The 14,276-nt window shown below is 36.2% G+C and overlaps 1 protein-coding gene across 7 annotated transcripts in view; it reads right to left on the reverse strand.

Moving 5' to 3' along the window:
* CASK (calcium/calmodulin dependent serine protein kinase) overlaps positions 1-14,276 on the reverse strand; it is a 210,025-nt gene that overhangs the window by 23,068 nt on the left and 172,681 nt on the right. For 4 of the 7 annotated variants that reach the window (XM_039380225.1, XM_027741879.2, XM_027741878.2 and 1 more), the window contains 4 exons: positions 9,613-9,698; positions 7,620-7,688; positions 1,656-1,724; positions 226-261 (listed from right to left, as the gene is read on the reverse strand). In XM_039380225.1, coding sequence (XP_039236159.1) covers positions 226-261; positions 1,656-1,724; positions 7,620-7,688; positions 9,613-9,698 — 260 coding nt within the window. The remainder of the gene's footprint in view (positions 1-225; positions 262-1,655; positions 1,725-7,619; positions 7,689-9,612; positions 9,699-14,276) is intronic. The other 3 variants (XM_027741886.2, XM_027741885.2, XM_027741884.2) reach the window with 1 other exon arrangement.

Raw genomic sequence — 14,276 nt, forward strand, 5'->3', positions numbered from 1 at the left:
CAATGAATCTGTAACTTTCACACACAAGGACACATGAAAAAAAATGCTATTTTGAATTAGCCATGAACAAATGAGTTAAAAAGAAAAATGAAAAAAATGGAACAAATTTTCTAAGCTTAAATGTTTTAGTTCAGCACATACAGAATATGAGTGGGGAAATGATAAGCAGGGATGTTTACTAGCAACTAAGTTTACAAAAATGCCTATGGAGGATTATCTATTCACCTGTCGTCCTTTTGGTTGTGTTGTCGATGGCAAGTCCTGCAGAATAAAGTCAACCCAGGAGAAGAAATTTTCATTTTACTTTTTAAGGGTACACAACACCATTTGTTAGTGATTTATACTACATAACAGTAAAATGGTAAGTTAGACAAAAGTATAAAGCATTGCCCCATGTTTAGGAATATTTTTTTTCTTTAAGAAATCAAACCCAGGCTGTTTAGCAGCAAGCTGAAGAAAGCAGGTAAAAAGTTTAAGCAGATAAAGAATGTGCTTTTTAATAAATAATTCAGCATCTTCAACACAAAAGCACCACCAAGTGAAAGAGGCTCTTTATGTGAATGCCTTTTCCACTTAATACTTATTAAGTCTTGCTTTTAAAAGAGAAAGAGGCCATTATAAACATTAAAAACCTTATTATTAAAAATGTATAATGTGATTAATTGTGCTGAGAATTAAGATTATAACTACTAATCATTTTACAAATTTAATTTAATTCACAAAAATTTCTTAAATTTTTCATCCACACAATTATTTTTCATTCTACTAATTAGCAAGCACTTTACCTCGTGGCAAATAATTTCTAAGTTGTAGGGGTTTTTTTAGTAGTCAAAGGAGTAGTTACTTAGTTTTGGGTTTTTTTGGTTTGTTTGGTTTTAGCTAGTCCTGTGAACTCATGATACTGACAGCACTCACTGAAGGAACTTGTGTGTAGTTACTACATTGGTCCAAACAATGACAAATGGTAAACAACACGAATTTTAACATTGATATACTTTAGAAAAAAAACCCAGGAGGTCGACAGCACCTTTCTACCTGAATACAAACAAAACAGAAGTACTTTGTGTTAAAGATGTGATGGTAATAGCTTGGTTTGTAGTGCAGTTTAAAGCCACTTCCTTTTGCTTTCCATATCCAGGCAAGGCTCATGTTTCACACAGTATGTGCACGTACCACGACAGCAGAGAGCACACCAATTCCTTAACTCAGATAGCGGAAACCAGTACACGTTCCAGAGGGCTCTCAAAACACAAAACTTAAAAAAAAAAAAAAAGGAATCTAAAGTGTCTCGGGATACCAACTGCACAGTCATGTTTTCTTCAAACACCGCTTCCCAAGATCAGGGTGGAAATAAAACTTCCACTTTAAACCTCTGCTTAGTTTTGAGGAAGCTGCTGACAATGATTTAAGGATGACTGAAGTGTCACAGTACAGTTATTGACATTTAATTCACTGTATGGCTTTTAATGAGAAGAATATGTTGGAAAAAACCCTTGGAAAAAAAAAAAAAGAAAATGGGGAGTTACATATGTAATAACCTCAGTTCTATCATCAGGACAAAATTTTCCACTGACCACACGATAAGTATAACAGTAATGGCAGATGAGCACCAACAAAACTTTCACAGTTTCTCTGTGTGGAACTGGAAATCTTACCGAAACAGAATTGTTAGTGCTGCTATGACCATTAGCTGGGGACTGTCTGGATGTAGAGGGGGAATCTCTCTGAAATAAGACACAAGGTTCATTAACAACACAACACTATCACAGGAACACAGAAATATTTCAAAGAACAGTTACATCCACAGCCTTATAACCATTTTCTTAGCTGCTTCATTTGTGAAAGTTTCCACCCTACAAACTCTGTAAATCTGAAGACTTTCCATAATTTAAAGATTCAGGTTTGACATTTTGATGTATCTCAGGTAATAACTATTTTCATGTTGCCTTAGCAATCAAACAGCTTTTTAATTAGTGACATCTGGGACTTTTGAGATCTCACGTGGCTGACAGTGCTCCTGGCCCTTAGTCATAAACCAGTCTTTGTTAAAGATAAGTACCTAAAAGTTATATGCTGAATATTACTTGGAACAGAATGAGGCACATATTCCATTTTAAAGCTGTTTCTAACTATTTTTTCATCTGTGAGGTGGTTGTCAGTGTTGATCAGTCTCTGCTAAGCAAAACGCATTTCTCTGCAGTGCCCCAAAGACACTAAAATAACACCTGGGAAGGAAGCTGGATCCTCTCTTTTCCCTTTTCATCCACTTTACATCACACTGATGATTTTTTCCTCCAACATTCTTATGGGCTTAAAAGCATTAAACTTTGCCACAATACAACACTTTAAAAAGCCACTTCTCTTGACTCAGACTACCAGTGTGTTCCTACACTTCAGTGAGGGGACAGCAGACACAGGGTGCATACTGGGAAATTCTACAGGAAGGAAAACAGGAATTTCTGACTGTGTTTTTCAAAGGAAAGGAAACTTGTAGAGCAATTTTTTTCACATGCCATTTTGACTGTATAGTACTTAATCCCACAAGGTCAGAGCCATCTCTTCCAGAAATAAAATAATTCACTCATACATTGTGAAAAAAATAAAAATCCATTTTACCCTCAGAGGAATTTTAGAATATAATATTCCATGTCAAAGGTCGGTTTAGGAATGTCTGGTCATTCTGCATAACGTCAGGGATAGCACACAAAAAGGGCTAAAACAGTTCTCAAAGCAAACAAAGTTAGCCCTGGCACATTTTCTCAATACAACTGCCCTTGGTGAACAAATTAAAAAACAGACCTGGAGCTAAACTGTTCATGCAACATTAATCAGGGAAAGTTCCTCTACTAATATTCTCAAACTTATACTAATTATGTGATAGCACTCATAGCTATTTTAAAGCATCAAGGAAAGTTAAAATGACAGGCAATACTTTATCCCTCTTGCTGCCTGTACATGTGATGTGCAACAAACTCATGTAGAACTTCTGCACCTTTTTGTGGACTCCTTAGGTAAGATTTAACAGAAAGTTCCATATGTATCTGTGTAGATCCTTGCTTTGGTTTGAACACAGCTGAGGACAGACCTGACAATTACATGGCTGTAAAATCATTGTGGTTCAAAGTATGTGGGTCTGTACACTTCTGCTACAGGCACAAGAACAAAATTTGCCTCCCATAACTATTTGCAACTGGGAGAAATCAGTCCTCATTCTAATTAAAATATCACTCCAGCATGACAAGTTTAAAATATTCAAAAGAGAGCAAACAAGCTATTCATTACTGAAAAAAATATATATAAAAAAGGAAAAGCCTAAAGGAACCATATTTCCCTTTTTTGAGTGTATGGGATTATCAGCATCACCTTTATAACAGAGTAGTTAGGAGATACTTTTTTCCAAAAAAGCAGTGACTTTCTTGCTTTATAAAGAGAATTTCTGCTTACTCTGCAATTTAGTTTCTTCTATTTTCTCACTTTAAAAAAGAGGTGAAAAATTAATTTAAGCTTTTCTTAAGAAAAATATGGTTTGTTATGGTTTGTTGTCAGTGGTAGTTTAGCAAGGAAGCAATGGAAAGCTTTGGAAAGTTATGCAAACACCCAAGTCATTTAAGGAAAAACAAATTTAGAGAATGCCACTATTTCTGGACTGTCTTGAAGGTTTCTCCCTTTGAAGGAAATTTTCTTGGTCTGAGAATGTTTTGATTTGTATTCCTTCAACAATTCTCAACAGAAGACAGCATATTATTCAAAGCAAATGTTCACCATAACATACTGAGAAAAATACACATTTTCGGTGCCACTGATTTCAGTACTGTCAGAAATTAATCTATCCAAGAAACATACGTACAGTTTTTACATAATTAGGCTGTTCTGCCTAATTCAAAGGCATTTAGATTCTTAATCTCCTAGGGATCAGGAAATTAAGATTTTCTTTCAAAGACTAGCAGACTCAAAGGTAAGGAGAAAAACTATATTATGCACAGTCTAAGGAGACAAATCAATGAGTAGAGAGATCCTTGTAGAATGCTTCGAACTGGCCTGGAAAACTTCAGCTTCGGTTGTGAAGTTGTTTCTCCACTAAACCAGTAAAAGCCCTAGTTTTCCTGGGGATAGGAGCAGGAAAACACTGGGAGGATCCAGTGATTCTGAGTAGTGTGGAAAGGTTATCATCATGTTTCAGTAAACTTGACTATCTAGACTTGTACTTGTCTGGCCCCAAGCCAAGGAACAAACAGAAGTCTTTGGGATCCTCACTATTCATTGAAGCACCACAGCTGGAGCCTTAGAGGAAGCAACCACAATTATTTCCAAATGATGGCAAAACCAGTTTCCTGTTGATTCCTTGTTCTTGGGTGTTGATTATGAATGATAAATCAATGTATTTGAGATGCAAACCTATAGCAAAAGTCAATTATGTCTACTAGATATGGCCTGATCAAATTAGATGCTGACAGGAACAGCTGGATCAATGACATTGTTGTCAGATCTACAACAAAACCCCCCAAAATAAAAAACACACAAAAACCAGAGAGACTTTCCAAAAAATCTGAAAACACTTTTACATTTCAGTCTTGCTCAAGCAACGTTTCTGGTGGTATTGTTAATAAAAATATAAAAAAAGGTTTAAGACTATAAAAATTCGAGTACTAATGGAAACCATGTAAGACTAAAAAAAAAATAAATCCATGGTGATTACCACCAGACTTTTAAAATCTCATATATGTAAAAGCTTTTCTTCTTAATGGAACAACTTAAGTGTTTCACAGAGACAAGCTGAAACATAAAGGATGTTTATAAGGAAATTTTTTGAAAAAAAAAAAAAAAAAAAAAAAAAAAGAAAAAGTACTTCCCTTACCATTCTCACAAATCTGACACTATAAAAAGTTTCTTGGGGTATCTTGTCAGTAGAAAGTAAGAGTGCAAGTGTAGCTAGAGCAAAATGCTTACTCAGTGGGATAAAACTGAAACATATAAACAGCTTAGGTAGCCATCAGCCATAGGAAGAATGTTGCAATAGTTACTTAAGTTTATGTTTATGTAAGCCTGCAACTTTCTGGGTATCTGGTGAAGACAAGCCAACATCCTGACCCCGTGTTATACAGGTTATCTGTGTTAACTCAGGTCATGTGCCACACCAAAAACTAAATAGGTCATCTCGCACTAGGTCAGCTGATCAAATTTTTACACAAGGGAATCCAAAAGTATTATGTTTCCAAGCAAAGTCTACTCCACGAAATAGAAGGCCTGGTAACTAAATGGAAGGCATGGGAGCAGGAAAAGCCACGAATGCCTAAGAAACTTGAAATTATTCAGTTGAGATTTTGAAAACTGTCTAGCAACCCTGAAGTACCATTACAGAGCACAGGGAAAAGACTTCCCTAAATATGTAGAACTGTCTTAATGTTTAGAAAACATCTCTACAAACACTTATTTAAATTTTAAATGACTACAAAAGAAGAAAAATATTGCAAGTGAAATTCAAATCTCATTCAAAAAAATAACATCTCAATCTCCCCACCTTTGTATGTAAGGGCCTAAGACAGATTCTAAACAAAGGTCATATCACCCCTGATTCTACTAATATTTAGTTTTTCCTTATTCTAGATTACCAAAAATGTTTTGCCACCCAATGACACGATCACGGTAGGAGTCTCAACCCCTCCTAGTTTCCATTCTGTTTTATATTCCTCTGCTGACAAAACTATACTACGTGAGCACCAGTCCATGACTGAGGGGAGAGGGGAACTAAACATTAATATATACTGAAATGCTGCCAAAAAAAACCTTAACTAGTAAGATTATACTCGTGAAGACCAAATATCTGTCAATTTATCCTGCTAGAGGGCACAATAAGCAAGCTTTCTGTGTCTTAGTAATGTTGTTCAACATCGATTATTAGCCTCTATTGATGGTTAAGAATCTGATTTGTCATCTGAATCACAATCCTGATAAATTCTGTGAAAAAAATACCAAAGGCTTAGTGGTTCTTTAGCAGGATGATTTAAAAATTGTGGCTTTTTGTGTACACTTCTAGCAGTTGAAAATCTAGCCAAAGTCATAGTGTGGCCAAGCAGAGGGAACAGAGTCAGCCTCCCCTGATTAAATGAATGCTAAATGCCACAAAGTCTCATAATTAGACATGCCTTTTTTCTTTTTTTCCCTGTCTTTGATAACACTCTTCTAGTTTAGCTAGGTTTTTTTTCACTTCTAGTTTTTTTTCAAAGAAAGGTAAGAGTCTATTTTCCACTCTTCTGTGAAATAGTCATGAAGAACCTAAGTACACAAAGCTAAAGAAAAGAGATTATCTGCTATTATTAAAATGACACCTAATGATATTAATTTAAAGCTGTATGCTGAGTTTTTCCAAATAATCATCTTCCCAGTAGGTCTACAGTTTCACTACTTTCTCTGTTCCAATGTTGGGAAGTGAGATATCTTCTATTATTACTTCTATTTACAGCACAGAAGTCACTACAGAAATTTGTAACACACTGTAGAATTTCTATTTAATTTCTTTTAAAGACTTTGCATTTCAGGGAAAACTTTTGCTTTCATATTTATACCTTTTAAGAAAATTGGCCTCACATGAGAAAATCTGTCAAACCTTCTACCTCTAAAACCTTTTAGTTTTTGTTGAATTCTATTAGAAGTACAGATTAGAAGTACAGAAGGCAACCAAAAAGCAGTAATTTTTTTTCTTGCAAACAGACTGTTCTGACAACCACAGTAGCAGTTTCTGTGTATTCTAGCATCTGCTGAGACACAAAAACAATTAGGGTGAAATCACAGCTCTAATTAAGATAAGGTGCTTGACTTCAACAGGGGTTGTGATTTCACTCTCGGAATTCTAATTTGGGAACTGTTTGCGCAGTTAAACATGTGGCACAGAGAGACTGGCATCATCTACACAGTGCAGATGCCATCTGTATGCTTAAATTGGAACAGTGGCTCTCAAGTAGCCATCTTCTACAATTTAATTCCCTTCAGTTGCAATCTGGAACATAACTTTGTGAGCAGAAGGGAATTAAACACTGCTGTGCAAAAACCACAACACCAACTTTCCAGTTCAACAAGAACTAACTCCAAATCTGTTTTCCTTCTGTAATGACATATACCATCTTTTCATGAAAACATAATATTAAGCCACATGTAACTGTTACACACAACCACCACAAATTTACCTCAAGGGGGTTATACAGAAATGGGTTCTTCAATTAACCCTTAACAGCCCAAAGCAGCAATATAATATTTAAAGCCTAAAAACCAGGAGGAGTGTTCCTCAGCTTAGGAACTTTAACAGACTTCCTGAAGAACAAGTTTAAATGGTCATTTTTTTAAAGGGGCTTCCTAAGTGCACAAGTTGAGGATCCCCTTTCCTATTTTTTTTTTAAAATAGGCTGTAAAGAGTTAGTTAAGGTGCTGATGAGATGAATATGAAGGCGGGGCTGAGTAGGTAGGTGGGACCTACTCGTGTTCCGTTATCTTTGTTGTAAAATTGGTGTGCGTGATCTAACAGGACAGGCAGAAACAATTTCCCAGAAAGCAGTAACATTCAGCCATCAGCAGGCAGTTAGTTACGGGACTGAGGGAGAAACAGGATGGCTCATTAAATTCATTACCTCACAGGATGAAGATTGCGTGCGATAACTTGGCACAATCTTAAAGGTAATACTTCCACGCATTTCCCTCTGCAAAGAGAGAAGCACTTGTAAGACACTGAAGAGAAAATCTCCAAATCACTATTGTTGGAAAGGAAAACATCACTGTTCGAGAACAGCAGCATGTTTTCCTAAAGTAAATATTCAGAAAAGCTAAAATGCCACGGTTAAGTTGTCACTTCACCTATAAACAAACATTTAAATCATCTCTCATTAATCTAAAGGATAAACATACATTATCAGTTTGTTTGCCTGACCAGGTTTCAACGCCTAGAACCGAGATTCAGAGATGTGTAGGTTTCTTCCATGTCAGTCTTTTCTTTGTAGCTATATTCCCTGTGATTCACAGACACTCTGCTACTAAAGTGACATTTTCTTCCCTTTCATACATGTTAAACAGCAAAACTGTATTCACAATTTCTGGAAAGCGTCATGTTACAGTAGTAAAGGTAGAAATGTCAAAAATAGACTTTCATCAAAACAGAACACGGAGTCTGCTAGTTTGCATTTACTATAGTGTAAGAATATTCACAACAAGTAGCAACTGCAGAATGGCAGTAGATTGTGGCAATGTATTTTCTTAAATAGCAATCTGAATATTAGTGCCACTACATGGCTGACAACTGCAGGACTTGGTCTGGGCAGAAATCACTTCAAGTAATTTCAGAGTTTTAACACCTTCTCTCTTTGGCTGGCTCACTGTGACCCCAAAAAATGCTATTTGCCTGGACTCCCTTTAAGCTTGTCTATATGGCTCTGGAACACAACAAAAGGATTAGTGATACCATCCATGATCCCAAGGTTAAGGTTGCAGGCAGAAAAATGTACAGGTGTTATGGAATATCAAAATGACTCTACCAGTAAGGGCCAAGATGGAGTTTTCCTGGCAAAAGACAGGCTGTCTGAGCTCAAAATATTGTTTTTTTTTTCCTTTGTAACACCAATAACCATGAGCACAATAGTTATAAACTGAAAGAAAGGGGGGTTCCAGCTACATGTAAAGAACACATTTTTCCCTATGATGATAATTAAGCACTGCAACAGGTTGCCCAAAGAAGCATCTGACCTGTCAAATGTCTGTCCTTGGATATTTCCCAGGCTTAACCAGGCAAAGCCCCTGAGCAACCTGGGCTGTATTTAATGTTGACCCTGCTTTGTGCAGGAGCCTGGACTGGAGACCTCCTGAGGTTACTTCCAATATTAATGATTCTGTGATTTATTGCCCCTGTATTTGTGTAGCAACGATACCAATAGTCAAGAAAAGCTTCTTTCCTCTCATAGTCTACTCAGTGACCACACCTGGCATAGACTCAACAATTAAAATAAGGGCATGACTGAGAAACCTGATCTAGCTGAAGATGTCCCTGCTCATTGCAGGGAGGTCGGGCTACGTGACCTTTAAAGGTCCCTTCCAACCCAAACTATTCTGTGATTCTATGATCTTTATAGACTAACTTGGGATGAGTAATAGGAGGAAAGCAGTAGTTTTACTGTTATGATTACAAGAGACAAGAGAAGAAACTCCTGCATTTCAATGAACAAAACTCAGATATTAGGGAAAAACTTTGTAAAATGTATAAGAGTTACACATGAAAGTGAATTGCCTGGAGAGTTTGGGCAACCTCCACTAGACAAGTTTTTTTAAGAGCTGGCTAGACATACATCTGTCAGGAATGGCTGGGTGTCAATGATCTTTTTTGTGGGACTAAATGGAATAAATAAAACTACACCTGAACCAGCCCAGTGTAGAAGGTTCAAAAAAGCCACTACTGAAAACAGGGGAGAGCCTGTAGAAGGCTTTAAGAGCTGAACACATGAACTCTTTCGTTGCATGCCTATGCAGTCTATCAAGAACAAAAGAAAAAGGGGAAGTCAGAACACAATTACATAAAAGTTTTGTCTAAATAAGACAGGCACTTTTATAGAGAACATGAGAAATATTTCAGGTACTTACAAGCATTTTTTGTAGTTGTTCTACAGTTTGATTTGCCACACTGATTCCGTTTATTTCTCTGATTTCATCCCCTACATGTAGCGTACCTGCAGAGTTAACAAAACACACAAGTCACCTCAAACATGCTTTTACAATTTGAGATAACTGTAAGACAGTTCTAATATTCACAGAAAGGCATAAATACAAAACAACATCAGAATAATTTTTTGGTTAGATTCAGAAAAGGACTTTGTATTAGCTGCCAAGGATTACAAATCTGTCTTTCAGAGTGCAGTGAATACACCCACAAGAGATGTGCAGGCACCCTATAAAGTCCATGGGTAAAAGATCAGAGCCTTTCAAGGACACTGCAAAAACCCACACATCAAAAAGAAGGTCACCAACAACTTGTCAGCTGGAAATGTTCAGAGATATTCAAACAATATTTTATCAGATGACTACTTAATGAAGTTTGGCTTCTGCACATAGTCTTGATTTTATCTGTCAGACCTCTGTATTTTTTCATTTCTCTGATTTTGATTTGCCATAGTTACAGCATGCATTTTCTGTATACAAAGCCTGAATACAAATGATTGGTGTCAGATGAAGAAATAAACACCTGCTTGGCTTAGGCAAGTCATAAACTGACCTCCTGAAGCCAGAATGGGAATGGGATGCTACTATATGGCTCTAAGGCACCACAAAAGCTCAACAGGGAGAAGCACCAAATGAATTATCTTCAGGATTAGAAGCAACCTAGGAGGCTTTTTGAATGATAATTTCTGACTTAAGTAGCTCAAACCCACCTAATTCTCTAGCAGTTCTCACAAAAACCCTTCCATGGTTTATTATTAGTCAGAAGAGGTTTTCCATACATAATGAAATATGACAAGACCATTTACTTCACATATTTTCCTTTCTGCTGTATGATTTAAAGAATTTGTGCAACTATACTCTTCTAAATACTGTACTCCATACAATTACTGTACCTATTATAAATAATCTTACTCTGAAAACAAGGAACTGGCAAACATTTCCTAAACTAAAACACAGCTACAGAAAATTACCTGAAAAAAAGGCCAATCAACTACAATCCTGAAAACCCCTTAGAATTCTTTTTCTGAACCAAAATTACTTTTCCAAAGAATACGATGGAAGCAAAACTTTCAGCTGGTACAAACATAAGAAAATCAAACTGTGTGCCTGCTAAACACAAGCACAGCCTGAACCAAGGAGAAGAATCCTGAAAAGCTCTGTTGCTCTGATTCCCACTGGTCTCTCTTCTGTGAAACAGCAGCTCACTTGGCAGTGCTACAGGAGAGAGCCCAGAGTTTACAAAAACTTTCAGTACTCTAAAGAGTAACTTGTTCAGCCAAATTAAATACTCTGAACAATTCAACAGGGGCTGATCTGCTGATAGTGAAATTATAAAAGAGGTCTAATCACAATTTTGGTCCCAATTTTCTCTTCAGTGGAAAAATTATCACAGTTAATAGTTCACTGAATGGGAATCCAACAGTCCTGCATCTGAATTTCAAATTAATCTAGTTCACATCTAGAATATTAATGATCAAATCTCTAGTGAAAGACTTTGAAAGTTCAGTTTTGTCAGACTTTCTGAGGAAAGCATTCACTACTTGATTCTTTAAAAATTATTCTAAAAAAAAAAGGGGGCTCTGTGTTGACTCCATCATGCCAAAATTTAACTGTGTTTGAAATAAGTGTAATTGTTCTTAAACAATAATACTGAATCAGAAAGACCATACTGCCTGGAATAGTACAAAGATTCTTTGACATTATTCAAAACATAAATCTGACAGAATTAAATATTAGAATGAGAATCAGATTCAGTAATATCCCTGTATCAAATCATTGCAATAGTGCACGCAAATAAAATTCCCTCTTCTGGAGCATTCCCCATTTCTGCTACTCTGACAGAAGTGAATATTGTCATGTTCATGACTGTAAAGGAACAGCATACATAAAAGTTGGGAATAAAGCATGGACATTAGCAGCAGATGGTCATTCTCTTTTGTGGGGGTGGATGCACCGATAAATCACAGAAAGACATTTTCAATCTGAGGGGAGAGAGGTTTATCATTTGCTGAAACATTTTACTCTTTAAAAATATTGTTGTTGGAAAAGTGTTCTTGACATCTTTGAATAACAAGCCTTCTCTAACATTTGTAACTCCCATGATATCTTTGCTTAACCAGATTTTGGTTGGTTTTGGTTCCTTTTCTGTTGGCAATGCAGCGTTTATTTACAATTTAAGCTATTCAGGACTTAGTGGTATATAATACATCTGTAATAGCAAAGAATAGATATATCTCTGAAAGTAAACTATTTCCTCCCTTTGTCTTTGCAAGAGAGAGTGAGGGCAGTTTGAGGAAGTGCATGCTCTTGCTCTGCACAGAAGTATGAGAAATCCCACCCTTTTAGGAAGAAGACGGAACAAAATCTTGGATTCCCTATTCGGAAACATATTTAGTAGCCATAGGAAAATTCTGCAGCTTGGAAAACGAAGGGCTGTGAACATATAATCATAGTTTCACAGAGATTTTGTTAGAATTGAATAAACCTTATCAAGGGTAACTGTATTTTAAAAACCGGTGTCAATTTGACATTAAATCACTTTAAGAATGTAGCACAGACAATGCACAACTGCTGTTTTTCTGTTGAGGTTAAATGGGCAGCCAATGGTCCTCTCTCTTCTTTGGAAATCTTTTTAAATGCCATATTGGGACCTCTTCTTAAGTGCATCTTTAGAATGAATTCACTTTTAAGCACATAAGCTCCAAAATCAGTCAGCAGCAAAGAACACACGGGTTAAGGTACTGAAACCTGCTGAGAGATTTGGCTCTATACAGATCCCCTGAAAATAATATTTATGGTATGAGCAGTCTAAACAAAATTCACAGGTAGAAAGTAAATGGACAACTCAGCAAAGTTAAGGCACAGACTCCAAGGTGAAAGTTAAGCCTGAGATCTATGATACAATTAATTTACTTGTCCTAAAAAAGTAGACAAGTCAATAAAAAGACAATTTTTAATGACTGAAACTGGTGTTTAATTTTCATTGAGCTGAATCCTCTGGAAGGTGCAAGTAGATAGAATCTTTAAAAGCCTCTCTTCCCACTTTAACTCCTCCACCTTTTGAATAAGAACAATTATAATCAGCAGGATTAGATACAGCTGCCACAGAGATAGGAGGCTACTTCACAGCAGCTATTTTGTGATTGGGAATTGTGCAGTTTGTACTTAATATTGCTGAAATTACACAGTTCCTGTAACCCCCTCAGTAGATTTATTATCCACTCATTGCTGTTATTGTCTAGCAGTTTTCTATACAGCAGACAGCAGAAAAAATTACATAACACCCCTCGAAAATCAATATGAGCCACAGACCTTATCAACAGTATTCAAAGAAGGTGCTTGAGATCACTGTCAAATTACATTTGCATTGTTCTATTCAATAAAAATATTCTAAATAAAGGTATGTTGAATGAAGAAGTGAAACCAAGAGGCATCTAGAACACTAACAAAATTGGAAGCATTAAAAAATAATGAGTGACAATACTGAAGTATACTTTACTTTCAGATTAGACCTATGGACAGAAGAGCTACATTAGTGAGATGAAGCATACAGAGAATAGGTTGTATTTCCAAAATCTTTAGAAATAAAAGACACTGCATAATGAGAAAGAACAGAGTTTTAATGGGCACAGTTGGATTTTTTGCTCAGCTTTAACAGGTTTTAAAAATTTCATTAGACTCATTATGGAACAGTCATGTGAAACAATACTCTGCAGAGCATCACCACTACCTAAGCAGAGCTGAAAGAAAACCTTCTTCCCGGGAATCTTAAAGCAATCTCCTTTTAAAACTCACTTTTAGATGCCAAATACATTTTGATTTAAAAGGTCCTCTAAAAAATATAGCTCTATCTGAATTGCATCTTTGGTTGTATGAAATCTTTTCTCTTTCCTGCTTCTTGACAGTTTTTACCAACATTAATGAGCTGAAGTGAATGTTTTCTCTTCCTAATTGCCTGCTCCTAGGTTCCTCTGGAATAGAACAGTAGGCTAGAGGGAACTTTGGGCTGAAAAATGATGAAAAATTTTGTGTTCATCAAAAGAAAAAGATGGCAGTCCAAAAAAGTTAAAGTAACCCTTTTAAGGGTGCAATCCAAACTTGCAGCTAACAACACAGCAGGAAAGTTCATCTGTTTAAAGTAGGAGAAAACCCTGTTATTTCTGACATGTGATCTGGAACCACAAAATAGAGTAAAGGAGAAAACTGGAGATGAGAAAAAAATGCATGTTTGCACAGTTTGTTATAGCAGTGAAAACTGAAAATAAAGAGTCAAGTTCTAGGCACAAGTAATATTTTTATTTCAAAAAACATTTTTGTAAGCCTCAACTTAAAAAATACAAAGGTCCTCAAGAATTGTATTGGACAAAGCTCTTTCATTTTTGCAAGGAAAAGTATTGTTACTTGTCTAGGGATTTTTTTTAAACAGAAGATAAAATAAGCGCAGCTCCATCCAGAAATTATTGGCATTTCATTGTCTTGCTGAGCTATAATCAGTAATAGTATAGTAATTATCCTAATTAAGACCTAAATGAAACACAGTGGGCCCTGACCTCAAAACGCTGGCAGACATCTGGAAGGTAACTAAAGCA

Source organism: Pipra filicauda, unplaced genomic scaffold, assembly GCF_003945595.2.
Source record: "Pipra filicauda isolate LSUMZ 115617 unplaced genomic scaffold, ASM394559v2 scaffold18_size4552066_pilon, whole genome shotgun sequence".
Classification (NCBI taxonomy): Eukaryota; Metazoa; Chordata; class Aves; order Passeriformes; family Pipridae; genus Pipra; species Pipra filicauda.